This window comes from Castanea sativa, chromosome 1 (genome assembly GCF_040712315.1).
Source record: "Castanea sativa cultivar Marrone di Chiusa Pesio chromosome 1, ASM4071231v1".
NCBI lineage: Eukaryota > Viridiplantae > Streptophyta > Magnoliopsida > Fagales > Fagaceae > Castanea > Castanea sativa.
In genome coordinates, this window is record NC_134013.1 from 1,690,304 (window position 1) to 1,709,730 (window position 19,427).

A 19,427-nucleotide genomic window follows, 5' to 3' on the forward strand; every position below is an offset into this window, starting at 1 on the left:
TTTCATTCTAGAGCCTAGCCCATGAATACAACTTGGGGTTTGTAAAGAGCCTTTATTTGTTGTTGGATAAAGAGAAACTTGTAGAGACGCTACAACATGCTTAAGTGTCATTTTATGGTTGGATGCATCTAAATTTACTTTATGTAAGTGTTGTAATTTAATCGCAAATTTACACCCAAATATGTAGTGAAATTTTGGTTGGGTTTGTAGGCAAATTGATAGATAAAGGGTTCAAATCCCAAATACCAAATATTATAGAACCTATTAATAATGTGAACAGCAGTTAGCACACATTCACCCCAATAGGAAATATGAACATTAGATTGAAACTTCAATGCTCTTGCTATGCTCAAAATGTGCTGGTGTTTCCTTTCCACAACTGAGTTTTGTTGTGGAGTGGCAACACATGAATGTTGGTGAATTATGCCATGGTTAGCATAAAATTCTTTTAAGAAAAATTCAGGAGCATTGTCTGTTCTAATGACCTTAATATTGGTATGAAATTGTGTGTGAATCATGTTATAAAAAGAAATCAGTAAGGCTCTAGTATCAGCTTTTGATTTCATAAGATAAACCCATGTGGATCTTATGGCATCATCCACAATAGTGAGGAAATACCTAAAACCATCATGAGTGAACCTAGCAAATGGTCCCCAAACATCACAGTGAATCAAATCAAAAGCATTATCTGAAATATGATTAAAAGAAGGAAATGGAAGTCTTTTCTGTTTTGCAATAGGACAAAGAACACAGTTTTTATTACTATGAAAAGTTTGTACATCAGGGAGATAACTGTGCAAAGCATGACGCTTATTATCGGAGACATGACCTAGCCTCATGTGCCAAAGATATGGCTTAGTAACAGTAGGAATTGACACAGAATTAACAAAGGAATGAAAAACAGACTCAAGAATTGAGGAAGCTGCTGAATCAGATTTGCAAGAGGATGTAGTTTGCAGCAAGTACAAATTGTCATGCAATTCACCCACTCCAATCGTTCTCCAACAAGTAAGGTCCTGTATGAAACATAAATTGGAAAGGAAAACAAGACAACATGACAGGGTTTTGGTTAATTGACTGACTGATATCAGATTAAAACTGAAAGAGGGAACACATAAGACATTTTCAAGAGTCAGAGTTGGAGTAATTTGTATTGTACCTATATGTGTAACCATAACTTTTTCTCCATTTGGTAATTGAACAAAAGTAGAAATTGAACTAGTGATATGTGTAAACAAGGATAAAGAATGGACTATGTGATCTGTAGCCCCAGTGTCAAGAACCCACACATCATTACCATAAGCATTCTTATTGGCAGGATTAACAGCAAATACTGAATGATGCAAGTCTAAAGAAACAAAATCTAACCAAGTATTACACATTTTACCTGAAAGAGCAAAATTTGCTGAGTGCAGGGCATCATTGGAACCACCTGATGTGGAAGCATGAGAGCTAAGCATTAACATCAATTGCTGGCACTGCTCTGAAGTGAAAGGGAAGGGATTGGCTTGCTGAATATCAGAAGAGCCTTGATCACCTTCAACCAAAACTTGATTTGCCATTGCCACTCTACCTTTCTGTTTGTAGCCAGGAGGAAAGCCTATTAGTTTGTAACATTTTTCCATCACATGGCCAACCTTCCCACAATGACTACACATAGGCCTTCCTTTAGTGTTATTCCCTTTAAAATTTTTACTATTATTCCCTGGAAATGAATTCCCTTGATTGAATCCTTGATTCTTCACTACAAGAGCAGTAGATTCAACTGAAGGAGTAACAGCAAAACCCAAGCATCTTTGCCGTTCCTTTTGAATCACCAAAGAAAATGCCTTATCAATAGAAGGACTAGGCTCCATCATGAGGATTTGAGTTCTGACTTGAGAATAAGAATCATTCAAGCCATTGAGGAATTACATGAGAGCATCTTGATGCTGAAATGCAGTGATTTTATCATTTACACCACAGGTGCACTTACCACATGAGCAACATGGTAAAGGTCTGAAATTCAATAATTGATCCCAAGCAGCTTGAAGATCAGTGAAGAAACCCGTTACTATAGCAGCACCTTGCATCATACTTGAAATTTGCTTCTGAAGCTGAGAGATTCTTGGTCCATTAGCTTGGGAAAAACGTTTCTTGAGAGTATTCCATACCTCAAATGCTGTGTCTCTGTAAATCACACTAGCTGTAAGATGAGGAGAAACTGAATTCAAGATCCAGGAAGAGATCATCGAATTGCACTTGGACCAAGCTTGCTTCTCAAGTGGTGTGACTGCCATTGAAGCCTTGACAGAACCATCAACAAAACCTAACTTGCTTTTGGCATCCAGAGCCATTCTCATTGCTCTAGCCCAAGTAGGATAGTTATCTTCAGTTAATGGCTGAGTAACCAGAATTGCACCTGGAGTTTCACCATGATGCAAGAAAAAAGGACTTCGTGGATCTTCCATTGGAGATAACTCTCGCTGAGAAGCTCACTGGAAAGAAGAAGACGAGTCAGTCTGATTATTCGACGCCATTGATGGAGGCTCGAGCTCTGACACCATATAAGAAAGCAAAGATAAAAGAAGCAGAAATATGAACAGAGAGAAATTGAGAGTGAGAGAGAAAGATGATGAACTTTCTGTATATTGATTGAATGTATTGAATATGTACACTATTCAAGCTTTATACAAATGCAATGAAGCTATTTTCCTAAATCCCCAAAACTGAGTAAACCAAATTATAAGGAAAACAGTTAAAACAGTTACTGCACATGTGAACATAAACTACACGTGTGATACAACCAAATTAAGTTAATTGCTAAACTACTTGTAGTTTAGCTACTGAATTAAATTGCCTTGTAGCTTCAGCCATCATTGTCGTTTGTCCTTCTTCCCTTTCTTCTCATTCTCTATTCTTATATTCTTGACTGCTTGATCTGTGACTGTCTGATAGTTAATAAACTCAATAACATTGTGTTACTATTTGAATCTTGATTTACAGAGAGTTTTCTTCTTCAATGACATTCTTTATTTTTAATTTTAGGAGAATCTGAATTTGGATCCCTTCTCATTGAAAATAATAATAATAAGAATAAAAATAATAGGCCTTATGATTTCCCTTATACTACCCAAAAAAAGAAAAAGAAAAAAAGTGTTGGTCACCAAAATGTATTAAAGGTTTAATTTTACTATCTAAAAAAATGGGTTTTCATATGTAAATAGCTACAATTTAGCTTTTAAAATTTCTAATTGCATCAATTTGATGCTCTTTATATATGCAAGTTGAAGATATTGTGGATATAACATATGAAGTGCTGACTATTTGGAAACAAAAAGAAAAATTAAATTTTTTTTATTATAAGTCATGTCGAATCGTTGTTTTAAATATGATATTTGTCTTTGATTAAAAGAGAGTTTATTATGTAGATTTCAATTAGCTCAACTAGTAAAATCTATTATCATTGAATAATAGATATGGTTGTCAGTTGTTACATCATTTACTACATGTTAAAAGTGCTTCAGTTTCTTTTGTATTGCCTAGACCGGTGTCGGCCCTGCTTGTGTCATGTGTAAGCCTTTAAAAATAATGATTTGATACAATTACCTACAATCATTTCTAAGGCCATTGAGGATTCATTCGTATACATCATTTACTACATGTTAAAGGTGCTTCAGTTTCTTTTGTATTGCCTAGACCGGCGTCGGCCCTGCTTGTGTCATGTGTAAGCCTTTAAAAATAATGATTTGATACAATTACCTACAATCATTTCTAAGGCCATTGAGGATTCATTCATATCTTCTTCTAAAATTAATGTTGTATTTTGAAATTGGAAGATGTAAATGAAATTTTGATGGTTGGAAGGTGAATCATGCAAACTTTGTGCATGGATACTGGATATATACCATCTTTTCCCATTAGCATAATACCACAGTGTGCCTCTATAGTTCAAATCATATTTTACGTCAGAAGTTTATTGCAGAGATAGATAAAAATGAGAACAAGTTTTTCTCATGGTTTGGGATTCAAAGGCATGGTCTTTTTTATAGGAGTGGCTCTCATTTGTTCTCGAGTGGTGGAGGGTAAAACATTTTCTAAGCAGAAGGTTTCGGAAGTTGAAAGGAAAAAAAACCACCTGAGAAGGCATGCATTAAAAAGTATAAAGGTATACACTTTTTCTTGTTAAATCTTCCTTTCTTTGGTGAAATCTCTCTTAAGTTCATAGCCAGACTAGTTGAGAAGTGCTTCCAGAAGCATACCATGAATATGTTCGCTTTATTTATTGTTTCAAAATATGCATCATGCAAGTAAGAAAGAGGAAACATGAAAACAAAAAGAACTAAACTCACAACCATTTAAGTGGAAGGAAAGTAAAGCTATTATTTTAATTTGTAATATTCCTAGCACTAATCTTATGTGGAGTCATTGAAAATATATTTAATTTCAATTTGATCCATTTCATAGTTTAGATTAAATTTGACAATATAAAGGTATACAAACTGTCATGTCATTTAATTTTAAATAACATGAATTACAAAAAATAAAATTGACCATGAAATAAAAGTAATAGAGAGAAGAAGTTGAAATTGGGATGATATTGTTCTTAATTATACTAGTGCATGTAGAGTGCAGATGGAGATATTATTGATTGCATTGACATTTATAAGCAGCTAGCTTTTGATCATCCTGCTTTAAGGAATCACACCATCCAGGTCTGCCAATTTTTTCTTTCTATAATTACATAAATCTCTTATTCTTTTCTAGTTTTAATTTAGATGATACTGTCACATTAAGATTATACACTATGGTTTACACCCAAAAATATTTGATTCTTAACTTCTTATATCAGATGACACCCAGCTATGATCCAACTGAGGCTAAAACAAGAACAAAATGGGATGAAAAGCACTCTTCCATGACTGTGACTTCACAACTATGGCAGAAAAGTGGAAGTTGTCCTAAAGGCACAATCCCGGTTCGAAGGATTCGAAAAAATGAACTACTTAAAGCTTATTTAGTTGAACACTATGGAAGGAAAAAACCGAGCTTTTCGCATCAAGTTGCTCAGTCAAGCGACAGTCAGAATTCAAACTTTCAACAAATGAATCACTCAGTGAGCCTCACTTGCACAAGTTTTTTGAGTTAAAGTTTTTTGTCCTCTATATATTTTTATGAGAAATACTAGTTTCTCGTGTACACCTTATTGCACGCATCTTTACACATACTTGAAAATTGCATTGAAATTATGACCTAAAGTCACAATTTTGAGCTTGGAAATTACTTCTTGTTACATGTGAAAATTGCATTTATTTTTATAGGAAATACTAGTTTCACACATACACCTTGTTGCACACATCTTTACACGCACTTGAAAATTACATTGAAATCGTGACCTGAAGTCATGATTTTGAGATTGGAAATTGTGACTTTAGTGCAATTTTCCTATGTGTAAGTTTGTGCAATAAGGTGTGCGTAATAAATACTACCCCATTTTTATGAGTAATGCTAGGGATACCACTTTTGACACAACTTTGTGCCAAAAATGAGGTCCCTAACATTATTCTATTTTTATTCTACTACTTTTTTATTTTTTATTTTTGCTCCATTGCTTTTCTCACTCAGCATATTATGTGAATCAGAAGGCAATATTGATTACAGAAGGTTATAGCTACACAGGAGCTAAAGGAGATATCAAAGTTTGGAATCCTAACGTTGAGGCTGACGATGAGTACAGTACTTCTCAAATTTGTCTCTCCAATGGCCCTTACTATAATTTTGAAAGCGTTGAATCTGGATGGGCGGTAATTAGCATAAACACTTTAAATTTCTAGAGCATCGTTCATTGCTATGACTAACTACTCTAATGCTACACATATAGTTGTATTATACAAATTACCATGTGACACGTGAATCTTTATATATCTGGAAAATGTTAAAACAATTATCATTTAATTTGAGAACTGACCATGACCTAACAACAAATAAATGTGATTGGTGTCATATCAACAATATAATATACAAATATTTGAAGTTTATGCAATAAATTTATGGTATCCACAATTTTAATCTATAAGTATTTTACTTTTTTAGGTAAATCCGAGTGTATATGGGGACAGACAGACTCGTTTATTTGTATATTGGACGGTAAACGTACAGCAACCATAAGTCAAAAAAACATGAAGCTCTGTAAATTTGAAATAATATATTTCTGAAGGAATTATCATTCAATTTATACACACTTTTTTTCCTGTGTGCAATAGGCTGATGCTTCAAAGACAACAGGTTGCTTCGATCTCACTTGTCCTGGTTTTGTTCAAACCAGTGATATAATTGCTCTTGGCGCAGCAATATATCCAATTTCACTGCCTGGTGGACTCCCATATCAAATAACCATTTACATTTTTAAGGTCAGCAAATGAATGTAATTCATTTTCATAATTTGATAAATTACAACTTGATCCCAAAAGTTTGATAGGAAATAGTGAATTTAATCTTAACCAATCTTCTAACACTTCTTGCATGCATCTCTCTCTTAACATAAGTAGGGGCCTAACCTAACACCTAAGATTTTTAACCATGTGTTGTTATCATGATAAATTACCATTCGATTTCAAAAGTTTAAACTAATAGGATAACATGAATTCAAACACTTGATCAATCGATATTCTATTAGAATTAGGATACCAATTGAAATGCGTTCCATCAATTGAGTGGAGACATAATTCAAATTTATAACTACATGCTCTTATACAATGATAATTAAATTATTAATTATGCCAAAAACTTAAACTATTAAAAATTGTTGAATTTAATCATTTTACAAATATTCTAATGATTGCTTTTGACTTCAGGATCCCAGCACAGGCAACTGGTGGGTGCAATATGGAGAGAAAATTAACATTGGTTATTGGCCCCCTGATTTATTCAAATCTTTAAGCTTTCACGCAGAAACTGTGGATTGGGGAGGTGAAGTATACAGCTCCAAACTGCGACATACTCCACACACTGCAACAGCTATGGGAAATGGAAACTTTCCCCTTCCTTATCTGTGCAATTCAGGCTGCATAACACGAATGCGAATTCATGACAATTCTCCAACCTTGAAGTTCCCAGATTGGGTAGAAACTTATACGGATGAGTACAACTGCTACGATGTTAGCTATGTTGGAGATTACATTGAAGATCCTGAATTTTTTTATGGAGGGCCTGGTAAAAATTATATTTGTCCTTAAGGACTTGTAATGGCTAGTAGAAGAGAATGGTTAATATAACAATTTTCTAGTGCTGTTTAATCATATGTAATATATCGAAGTTGAAGTTCAATCAAAATCCAAATCAAATCTAAATTAGCTTCTCATTAAAGTTTAATTTTGCACTAAGTGTCGATAATGTACGCATTCTGTTAATTAGTAAATGTTTCCATATGAATGCATTACAACCTAGCGATTATGATTGTGTTATATCAATATCCAAGACTACCATTTGTAATTTCATAATCATGTATCTAATTGGAAAAAGTGCAACTCTTTCCTTCTCCTACGACATTGTAATTTCTTGGGTCGTAATTGTTCTCTCACACTTCACGCTTGTTGATGTAGACTCTAAACACATTATGTGATTTACGTCCATAATTTCACACATTATTTTCACTTTTTTTTTTTAAATTTATTGATATCCATATTTAAAACATAAAATGGGTGATGAGTACAAATAATATACAATAAGAAGTGTGTGAAAAACAATGCCCCTTTTCTAATTCCTAGACTAGTGTTTTTAGAATGCAGCACAAATTTGTGCCATAAGCCTTGTAGTTCAATTAGTACCTCCTAGTATTTTTGAAGAAGAAATTCAAGATTCAAATCTCATCTCCTCCATTGTTGTAAGTTGTAACTATCAATATATATATATAAAATTGCAACCTCAGTTTCCAAAACCCCAAGCAAAAATATAACTCTTCTAATTTGGAATTTCCTTAAAAGCATAGTGATGGGGAAAATGCTAAAAGCCTAAAAGAACTACAATCAATTTTAGTATTACAAATGAGTTACAAACTATGGTGATAATAAATGTGATTGGCGTAATTTCAATGATATAATAAATGAATGTTCAATTTATATATTTATGATTGGTGGCACATTAATTTGTGATAATAAATGTGATTGGCGTAATTTCGATGATATAATAAATGAATGTTCAATTTATATATTTATGATTGGTGGCACATTAATTTATGTAGTAGAACATATAGGATCCTAGATTTCTAATGTCATAAAACTATCATCAATTGATTACCAAATTAGATTGAGGAGTATTTAACCTTTGTATTTTGTTATAAAAATCCTAGATTCATAATATCATAAAACTATCATTAATTGATTGCCAAATTAAATTGGGTATTTATTATTTGGCTTTTGTTAATTAAAACCCTAAAAGCAGTGATAAATGTGCACTTAATGCATTATTAAGGCCAAAATACACTCTTAGTCCCTCCATCTAGCGGTGGCAAAATTTGACACGACCCGCGAACCCGACACGACACGACACGAAATTAGCATGTTATGGGTTGAGGCTTAACGAGTTCGTGTCATATTCAGGTTGACACGGCTAACCCGTTTAATAAATGGGTTGGGTTAGTGTTGAACACATAGAACTCATTTGACCCGTCTGACCCGTTTAATTAAATGATATTTTACCAATATACCCTTCAAACTCTAGGTATATAAACTTATTAGTTGTTGTGATTTATTTTCTTTGACATATTGTGATTGATTATTTGTGATATTGGGATATGCTTTAATTTTGAATGATTATTTGTGATGCAGTTACTCGTTAGTTCTGAATTTTATATTAAAAATATTTATTTGTTTGTTTTTTCATTAATTTTTATTTTTCATTTTGATAAAATCTGATAAACAGGTCGACACGATTGACCTGTTTAATAAATGGGTCGTGTTAGGGTTGAGGAATCTTGACCCGTTTAATAAACATGTCGGGTTAATGTTGACCTATGTAGTCGAATACTCATGACTTGACACGACACGAGCCCGACACGCGAACACGAGTTGCCACCCCTACCTCCATCCCATTTTGTTTGGTATGTTTAGAAAAGGATAAAGTTAATAGATGCCCTAAGGATATTGGTTAAAAACTATTTTAAGAAAAATTTTATAGGAAAATGATAAAGCAATTAATTTTTTTGCTGACTTTTTATATTTCCTATAAAGTTGTGTCAAAATTTTCCTAAAATTGTTTATTAACAATTTCCCTAAGGACATCCATTCATAAGACCCTTAAAAAATTCAATATTTTAAGAGAATGTCATTTAATGCACTGTCAATCTTTAATAAGTAACTTAATTTAGCAAGGGTCAGAATTCAAGTCTCCAGGAGGAAACTTCCTATACATATACACTTAGATTAGACTAGAGTTAAATTCTATCTTGTATTAAAATTTGCCAAAAGAACCCATATGGAAAAATGGAAACTTTAGAAGGATAGAATACCATTGAAAACTAGGCAACATTTTATTAAGAACTAATGTTTTACTTCTCAGGCACTTATAAATCTCTTTAGGTTTCTTGCTATTCTCCATATGTGTAGTTTTTTTTTTTTGTTTTTGTTTGAGAGAGACAGAGAAAGAGAGTATGGAGAAAAGAATTACTTTAAGGCTTTTGTTTGTGATAGCTTTGCTTGTTTTGAGTAGCGTAGATGTAGAAGCTAAAGCTAGAAAAATTATATCAGAAGTCGATAGAAAATTGAAGCTTCTCAACAAGCCAGCAGTCAAGAGTATTAAGGTATTTTTTTTCTACTAAACTTTCCACTATCCTCCTATACCGAGAAGCAAAGACACCAAAAGACAATTGGTGTCTTGGCTTGATGATTAAGAGAAATCTTCATAGAATATATGTCATGGGTTGAAATTGTGTTGTAATTATCAACCAAAAAAAAAAACAAAAAAAAAAAGGAGCATAGACACTTTGAAATTTTCTGTCTATGTTCAACACGTCAAGGGAAACTCCTACATGCGTGTTCATGTTGTGTGTGGGAGGAAAATTATATCTAAATTTTGATTTTATTTCTAAATATTTGGATAATTATTATTTATTTAAAACTTAAAATAACCATAAAATATGCCTATTAATGACTAAAATCTATCTTTTTACAGAACCATCTAACGATGTATATTAATTAATTGTGATATTCCCACTATCTCATACTATTATTTTTCAAGAATTTTTGTGTCTCGTGTCGTGTCATGGCACGTCAATGCTGATGTTTCTACTCTACATACCTATTATAAACATTTAGGACATGTTTGTTATGCGGTAATTAGATCTCATGATAGAACGGTAATTCTTGTATAATGGCTATTTAGTTATTTAGTTGCATCTTCATTACAAGGAATAGTTATGACTTAGGATTAGCTATTACATAAATTGAGGAATAGTTATCACTCTCTAAAGAGAGTTATTTCTTAGTAGTGACAATTTTATAATAAAATATTTTAAAATATACATCATTTCCATATGCATCATCTTTTAAAAGATTTCCACATGTACAACTAATTTTACAACCAAACATATGAACTATGAATAAGAATTCTACTATAACATATTTTATTCCTGATAATAAAGATTAATATTCTTTATAATAATAATAATAATAATAATAATAATAACAATAATAATAATAATAATAATAATAATAATAATAATAATAATATTCCTATCATAGTCTCCCTTTATTGATCCAAACGTACCCTAAATTATATGTCTAACCTCACTCTCTCACGTAGGTTTTGGCCAAAAGAAAATTACTTGGGATAGTTCCATGAATTTCCTTTATTTCTAATCTATGCCGAGATTTGGTCGCACCCAATTCTATGCCTCCATTTCACAAATTTTCTTCAAAACCATGCCATTTGAACACTATGACATATAAAATTGAAATCCTCTGCAGGAAAAATCTCATTCAGAGATATACCCATGTGGCTTTGTCACATTGAAATATCTTATCCATACAAATTTTTTTTCATAGATTAGAGATTGTAAATTGGAGCAATTCATACCTCATGGTAAAATGTGGCACAAGGCCAGCCCTTCCACTAGGCCAATTAGGCCATTGCGTAAGGCTCCCAAGTGGAAGAGGGACCCCAAAATTTTGAAAAAGAAGGGGTAGTAAAAAAAAAAAAAAATTTAGCTTCAGATGAAACTACAAAAAATCTGATACATCCTTGTAACCAAAGAACAAAAAATTTGAAACATCCTTGTAAACATTGGTACCCCAAAAAAAAAAAACTTTGGTCTAAACAAAAATCAATTATCCCAAAAATATCATTCTTGACTTCTAGACAAATAAAAAATCAATTGGATAAAATGGAAATTCGGTCTAAAAAATTATTCACAAAACAATCTCAAATAAAAAAATCTCGAATCTCTAAAATTTACTCATACCTTTTCTCTCTCTCACTCTTGCTCTCCACCTCTCTCTCTCTTAGCTAGATGATGATAGTTTGCAAAAATATTGTCTTAAACTTGAATATTTCCTCAAATATGATGTTTATTATGACATTGGTGGTTTATATTTAGTTTCAGACTTAAAAGTTTTAAAAGAAATTTTACAAATAAAAGAATATACTCCAATTGACATACTAAATTATACAAAATGTTAGGTTCATTTTCAAAAATAGGCATTGCTTATAGAATTTTACTAATAATACATATTATAGTTGCTTCTGCATAAAGAAGATTTTCAAAATTCAAATCAATACAATCATATCTAAAATCGATAATATCTTAAGAACAAATAAGTGAATTAGCTATACTATTCATTGAAAATAAGATGTTAGAAGAACTTAAATACAAAAATTTAATTAGTCAATTTGCATCTCAAAAGGCAAGAAAAATAGGTTTTAAATGAAATATGTATTTTAAATGAAGAGGATTCTAATGCTATTAACAAAGTATGCTAGGCTTCCAAAAAAGAAAAGAAAAGAAGTATGCTAAGCATTGCCTTAGAAAATTTTCCTTTACTTTTTTGTTTCCTTATTTGTAAATGATGTACTTCAATTATAAATGAATAAAGCTTTCTATCTTTTAATTAAAAAAAGGGGGTTGCTAAGTATTTGTGGTTCTTACTTCTTATAGAGTGAAGATGGAGATATTATTGATTGCGTTGACATCTACAAACAACCTGCTTTTGATCATCCTGCATTAAAGGACCATAAAATTGAGGTACTTTTTCTTTCATAACCTTATTCTCTCTTCATGTTAGATTATTTATTCAAAATATACTTGTATGTGTGTGTGATGCAACAAAATGAACTTATTAGTGAAATTATAAGAGAAACTCTAGGGCATCTAAAATTATTAATTCCTTCAATGTACTTCTAGAATTGGATTCAATTATACATATTATTCACTTTACTTTCTTTGATTTTCCTCAATACTTAGCTTGCATGCATACTCACCATTCTAATGATTCACCACTCAAAATCAACAATTTCAGCGAGTTTTAATAAAATGTGTGGTCGTAAAAGAACTCCTAATACAATGTTTCATATAATTTGCAGATGAGACCGAGTATTAGTTTTCCATCTGACACTACTATAACTGCTAAAAACGAGTCATCTCAACGAGTTCTGTCGCAAATTTGGCACAAAAGTGGAAGTTGTCCAAAGGGAACCATTCCCATTCGCAGAATTACGAGGCAAGAATTATTGAGAGCTGCCTCCATCGAGCACTTTGGAAGGGAAGGCCCACGGTCTTCTTTTGTTGCAAACACAACAAATAACCGAAGTAGTCCTATTGTATACCGTAACAATGGCACAGAAGTCAACGTCTTTCCTTTACCCGACCACTCGGTAATTATAATTTATAAGAGCCTATATATATATATATATATATATATATATTTTTTTTTTTTTTGCCATAGACATCATATATAGTTCTGTGCACTAGCTTTGTGCTAATGCCTAATGGACATGAGCTCAACACAGTCGGATTGCACTTTTTTTTTTTAATTTTACATTTTGATTAGATATTATTTATTATCATAGATATTTAGTTTATAATTTTAAGGTTAAAAAAATTTAAACATTTCATAGATGTGAAATAGTTATACACAAAAAAAGTTACTGAGTGTTGTAATGTTAACAAAGATTTATAGACTAGGTGTAACTTGAATTTGACTATTAATATGTGTGTCAGTAGATTTAAAGATGCATGCAAGCACATCAATGGATGATTTTGAATTTTTATAAAGTTTTTCTACGGAAGATATTATCTGGGGAAAATATGTATTATTTTGTAAAGGTGTCTTCCCGATTGCCTAAAAAGACTTTGTCACAGTATCTATTCTAATGCTGCCCTAAAAAAAATGGAAAAAGAAAGTATTCGACATGCAAGTTTGTTCCAAAATATTTATTTAAAAAAAAATTGAAATCATGCAATTAGTTAATTAAAATTTTCAGTGAACAAAGCATCCAACATGCAAGTTTGTTCCAAAAGATTTCGTGTTTTTAAAACCAAAAAAAAAAATGACAATTTTTATTTTATTTTAAATAATTGAAATCTTGCAATTAGTTAATAAATATGTTCATGTTGAAATTTGTCATTTTTTAAAATTATGCTGATTTTTTTTTTTTGGTGATGCTTGTGAACCAGACTTCATATCTTATTACATTGGGATATAGTTATATTGGTGCTAGAGGAAATATAAATGTCTGGAATCCAAGAGTTCAATCGCCTGATGAATACACTACTGCTCAAATTTGGCTTAAAAGTGGCCCTGGAGATAGTTTTGAAAGTATTGAAGCAGGCTGGATGGTTGGTTCATTAAACAAAACATTAACCCCATTTTCTAGTACATATTTAATGCACATGGTATTAGTCACATTTTTTTAACCTCAAAATTTGGTAATATTGTTTTCTCTTTTTCTAGGTCAACCCAAAGTTATTCAGTGATACACAAGCTCGATTATTTATACGATGGACTGTAAGTACATTTTTGCTAAGCCAAAGAGGGGAAATTGCAATCTCAATTATATTTTTGACACTTTATGTGTGAGTTTTCACAAAGATTCATGTAGCTCAATTGGTATCTTGTGGTATTTTTAACGAAGACATTCCAAAATCAAATCCCCCCTCCCCTGTTATAACTATCAAATTTATTCAAAAAACAATTGTGTTTACACTAACAATCTTAGTTTTCCTCTGGAAACAAATATCAATTAGTTAACAATATATTTTAAGTTATTCATTTATTCATTTTTACTTTTTTGCTTAGCTGGATTCATATCAGAAGACAGGCTGCATTAACCTCCTTTGCTCTGGATTTGTACAAACTAGCCAAGGGATCGGATTAGGCTCAGCTATTCAACCTACATCACAAAGTCGGGGAGACCAATATGAGGTCGACATCCAAATTAACATGGTAAAATATATGAACGAATCTCTCTCTAAACTTTATAGTTCTATATCTATTAAATGACACTTCCTGTTATGATTCAATAGATATGATTAGATATAACCAAGAGTTTTATATCTTAAATGACACTTCCTGGTATTTTGGTATTTCCAACACGAAACCTATCCCACCTATTGAATTATCAAAAAGAAAAAAGAAAAAAAGAAAAGAGATTTGATCATATAAATGAAGGGAATTATTAAAAGATTTGTGCTCAACTTGTGTGTACAATTCTTATACATAAATATACCATTTTTTCCCTTCTCTCTCTGAGTAAATAATGATATGTATTATGTAATGGTTTGTTTAAAATCCAATGTTTTTGTTTTAGGATCCAAATCTGAGAAGATGGTGGCTAAAATTTGGAGACGTTGTGATAGGGTATTGGCCCTTCGAAATCCTAACATATATGCAACAGAAAGCCGTATTAGTTCAATGGGGAGGGGATGTTTATAGCAAAAACGTGAAGGGAGTCAAACCCCACACTACAACGGCCATGGGGAGTGGAGATTATGCATCTGCTTTGTTGGGAGCAGCTTGTTACATTAATAAGCTTAGAATCGTGGATTATTCTCTGCAGTTGAAGTACCCTGAATGGGTACATACTGATTCCGAGGAACCCGATTGCTATAGCTCTCTTAATTACCAAAAGAGTCTTGCATTTGAGCCTACGTTATTCTTTGGAGGTCCTGGTCGAGGGTTTTTTTGCCCATGAGAGCAACAAGATATAGATATATGTTGATGCCAACATTTTCTAGCAATAACACATCTATAACTTAGCTGATGCTTTCCACACAAAAGGTGTGGATAATTACATCCCCAATTGTGTAATTGTGTGGCATTAAGCAATTTTTGGCTTTTCATCGAAGCATTTGAGAAATGATGGGATAAATTTCAAATTAGTTTCCAATCTTTCCACTGTATGTTAATTTGGTTCCAAATGTTTTAAATGTATTATTTTAGTCCCTACTTTTTTTTTGATATTGTGTCAAATTAATCCTTCCAATTAAGTGATAGATAGAAAATACCGATGTGGTTAATAGTTAAAATAAAAAATAAATTTTTTTGCCAACACAAATGCCCTTGTTCAAAAGAGAGTTTGTGTATGTTCCAATAAGCTAAACTAATAAAGTTTTTTTTTGTCGAATAAGAGATTTAAAATTTGAACCCCACCTACACCCAAAAAATAATTAATGTTTTAACTTGCTAATAGAAACATTCATAATGAGGCAGACATTATATATTGAAATTTTATTGTATCTAAAAAAAAAAAGAGTTTGCTATTTAATGTACGTTTGGTACACTAAAGCTAGATTACATTCATTTGCATTTACTTAGAGTATGTTTGGTACACTGAATGTAGCTTACATTAAGAATAGTAATCTTTATTACTAGAAATAAAAGACGTTGTAATGGAATAACTATTACTATCCATAAGTTTGGTTGTTATGTATAGATATGGAAAGTTTGTAAAATATGATGTATAAGGAAACTTTATATTTTTAGAAATATATTAAGTATATCTTTGGATAGTTGAAAATTTATTGCGTCTATGTTTCACCTTTTTTTTTTTTTTTGAAGTGCGTTCCAGCACTTTGAGAGATTCCAGTGGGTCCTGTGCACTGTTCACGGGACCCACAAACACCTTTTACCAACAAAACTTTCATTAAAAATGAGTCTCGCGGCACTATTTACACATTTAAAAATTATTTTGCTATAGTGTTTTTAGTTTTTAGCAAAATAAGCGGTATTCAAACGGACTTTAATTTTAAAACTTATTATATGCACCAAGAAATAACAATTACATCAATTTTAAAAAGGAATAGTTATTCTTCAATTTAAAGAATAGCTACTTCAATATAATAACTAATCCATGTAATAAAGATGCAACAATATGACCGAATTGATATTACACATGAATAACTATTCCATTACAGGAGCTATTACAACATACCAAACGTACCCTTATTGTTTTCTACTCTTAACACACTAATGTCTATGAGTAGGATTAGTTTCTGTTAGTTAGCCAACTAGGAGTAAGTCTAATGCCACAAAAATTTTTATTACTTTTGCTACAACTTGTTTATGTGGCATGTTGTAAATGGTGCAAACAAAATAGTAGTACATATGAGTTTATGATTTCACCACTCACGAGTTGCCACGGGGTAAAGTTATAGAATTAGTTCGGCTATTAGACTTACTCGCCCACTAGTGTTAACGTTAGTTAGAGGAGATCAAACGTTCCAGTCAAAACTTAAAAGCAAAAATCAAAAAAGTAATAAAAAAGGCATCACAATCACATGGCTCTTTTTTTTCTTTTCTTTTTATTTGTTTTCTTCAGCCCTTGGGTGTGAATGTCTGATCTGATCACGTGCAAAGCCTTTTCACACCTCTTACGCTTTTCTTTCAGCTCCAGCTAGTTGTTTCCGTTGTGAATTTGGATATTTTGATTCTTGGTTAATCAGAGCCATACAGTAAGGAGATAAATAAACACGTGTCATTTGTTGAGTGGAGGAGCAGGGACTGGGACCTTGAGACAGAGGATTAAGTAACTTAATTTTGGCAAATGAACCTATATGAAAAGTTAGTAACTTTTGAAGGATAGAATTAATACCATTCAAAATAGTGCAACGATTTACTAACAATTAGGTTATGCTTGGTACACTTTATAATCTCAGTCTACAACTACAAAAGAGAGTCATTTTGTAGTTGTACTCTAATTATGTAATATATTATAAACTTGGTTTAAAACACTATTATTATTTTCGTTTGTATTCTAATAAATATTACTATTTACTAAAAAAAAAAGTTACTTTTGGTACACTGAATATGGATTACAACAGGAATGGTAATCTTTATTACCGGGAATAAAATATATTGTAATGAACGCTCTGTTTGTTTCGATGTAAAATATTTTCAAAAAAATATTTTCCAATTTTACAGTGTTTGTTTTACAGTAAAATATTTAGTCAAAAGTAAAATATTTTCAGTCAACTAAATCATCCTTGACAAATTTATGTAAAATATTTTACGCTTAAAATTTTGGGAAAATATTTTACATTTGCTCAATACTTCACACCCCGATAATTATCACTCCCGCACTTTTGCGCTAAAACACTCTCTCGTATATATCTCCAAAAAAATCCAGCCCCTCTCAGATTTCTCTCCAAAAAACCCAGCTGCCTTCAGTCCCCTCTCTCGCCAATCTCCAGCTCCAAGGTACAACGCACCACCGGCCAGCTCTAGCTTCCGCCGGCGCCGCCCATCGTCGGCAAAACCAGGTACTTTTCTGCCTTTTTAGTTCAGATTTCTCCTTTTCTTTTTGTTTTTCATCATATCTAACCCTTCTCTGGTTTTTCTTAACTTCGATCTGTTGTTTTATTATTATATATCTGTTTGTGTCGTATGATTTTTGGCTTTTGTGCTCACTTCATGTTACTGGGTTTTTGGTTTTTGATTTTTAGTCAATACTATGTGTGTCCCTGTTTGAAATTTTCAATCTAAAAATGGATTGGTGATCAGTGGGGTTAGAGTACAACTGATTTAGACAAATGGGGGTTTTTTTTTTTTGAAGCATCTATAATAGAAACATTTGCTTCCATTAATTCTTTGATTTTGTACGTTTTTCTGAAAGTGAATCGAAAAAGACAAAGAAAAAGAAAATGTCTTACCGGGATCAACAAGGTTAAAATCACATAAGTTTTTGGGTTCCTTAAAAACCTTAATCATAGCCTAGCTAGGGGAATAAATGGAAGTGAAGGAACAAAAATAACTACTCTTAGCAGAGTTGTAAAGTCATAAAAGCTACAAAAAGCTATCTTACTTTTGAGAAAATAAAATATGTCAAAAAAGAGAGGGAAGGTTTCTTGTGTCTGGCAAACTTACATGATACATGGCTCCCAAACAAGGTAGATGTCATACCCAGTACATAGATAAGGTCTGGCTGCTATAGAATGACAACCTTCAGTAAGAGTATCCAGTTTCTCAGTGTCCTCAACCTGAAATAGTTTAATATTTGCTGACATATAGCTTTTAACACTATGAATCTTCAAAAGAAACATTTTATAAAAAAAAATTATTCAAGGGAAATGATGCTGCCTAGTGCCTCAGAAGTTTTGTTTCCACAGTTCTACCTGTTGTGGCAGCAGATAACACAGTTCTAACAATGACAGGCCCCTCATACAGAAATAGTTTAAAATATCTTATAAATGCTATCTAACCCTTCTCTGGTTTTTCTTAACTTCGATCTGTTGTTTTATTATTATATATCTGTGTGTGTCGTATGATTTTTGGCTTTAGTGCTCACTTCATGTTACTGGGTTTTTGGTTTTTGATTTTTAGTCAATACTATGTGTGTCCCTGTTTGAACATTTCAATCTAAAAATGGATTGGTGATCAGTGGGGTTAGAGTACAACTGATTTAGACAAATGGGGGGGTTTTTTTTTTTTGAGGCATCTATAATAGAAACATTTGCTTCCATTAATTCTTTGATTTTGTACGTTTTTCTGAAAGTGAATCGAAAAAGACAAAGAAAAAGAAAATGTCTTACCGGGATCAACAAGGTTAAAATCACATAAGTTTTTGGGTTCCTTAAAAACCTTAATCATAGCCTAGCTAGGGGAATAAATGGAAGTGAAGGAACAAAAATAACTACTCTTAGCAGAGTTGTAAAGTCATAAAAGCTACAAAAAGCTATCTTACTTTTGAGAAAATAAAATATGTCAAAAAAGAGAGGGAAGGTTTCTTGTGTCTGGCAAACTTACATGATACATGGCTCCCAAACAAGGTAGATGTCATACCCAGTACATAGATAAGGTCTGGCTGCTATAGAATGACAACCTTCAGTAAGAGTATCCAGTTTCTCAGTGTCCTCAACCTGAAATAGTTTAATATTTGCTGACATATAGCTTTTAACACTATGAATCTTCAAAAGAAACATTTTATAAAAAAAATTATTCAAGGGAAATGATGCTGCCTAG

At 32.1% G+C, this 19,427-nt stretch overlaps 2 protein-coding genes across 2 annotated transcripts; both read left to right on the forward strand.

Moving 5' to 3' along the window:
- Positions 1-3,976: 3,976 nt before the first annotated feature.
- LOC142621490 (protein neprosin-like) lies at positions 3,977-7,214 on the forward strand. Its single transcript, XM_075794747.1, has 7 exons — positions 3,977-4,147; positions 4,608-4,694; positions 4,832-4,957; positions 5,622-5,783; positions 6,073-6,126; positions 6,243-6,389; positions 6,834-7,214. The coding sequence occupies exons 1-7, from the start codon at positions 3,977-3,979 to the stop codon at positions 7,212-7,214; spliced, it is 1,128 nt and encodes a 375-aa protein (XP_075650862.1).
- A 2,411-nt stretch (positions 7,215-9,625) lies between these two features.
- On the forward strand, positions 9,626-15,162 carry LOC142621493 (protein neprosin-like). Its single transcript, XM_075794757.1, has 7 exons — positions 9,626-9,775; positions 12,128-12,214; positions 12,553-12,672; positions 13,643-13,807; positions 13,923-13,976; positions 14,268-14,414; positions 14,779-15,162. The coding sequence occupies exons 1-7, from the start codon at positions 9,626-9,628 to the stop codon at positions 15,160-15,162; spliced, it is 1,107 nt and encodes a 368-aa protein (XP_075650872.1).
- The last annotated feature ends 4,265 nt before the right edge of the window (positions 15,163-19,427 follow it).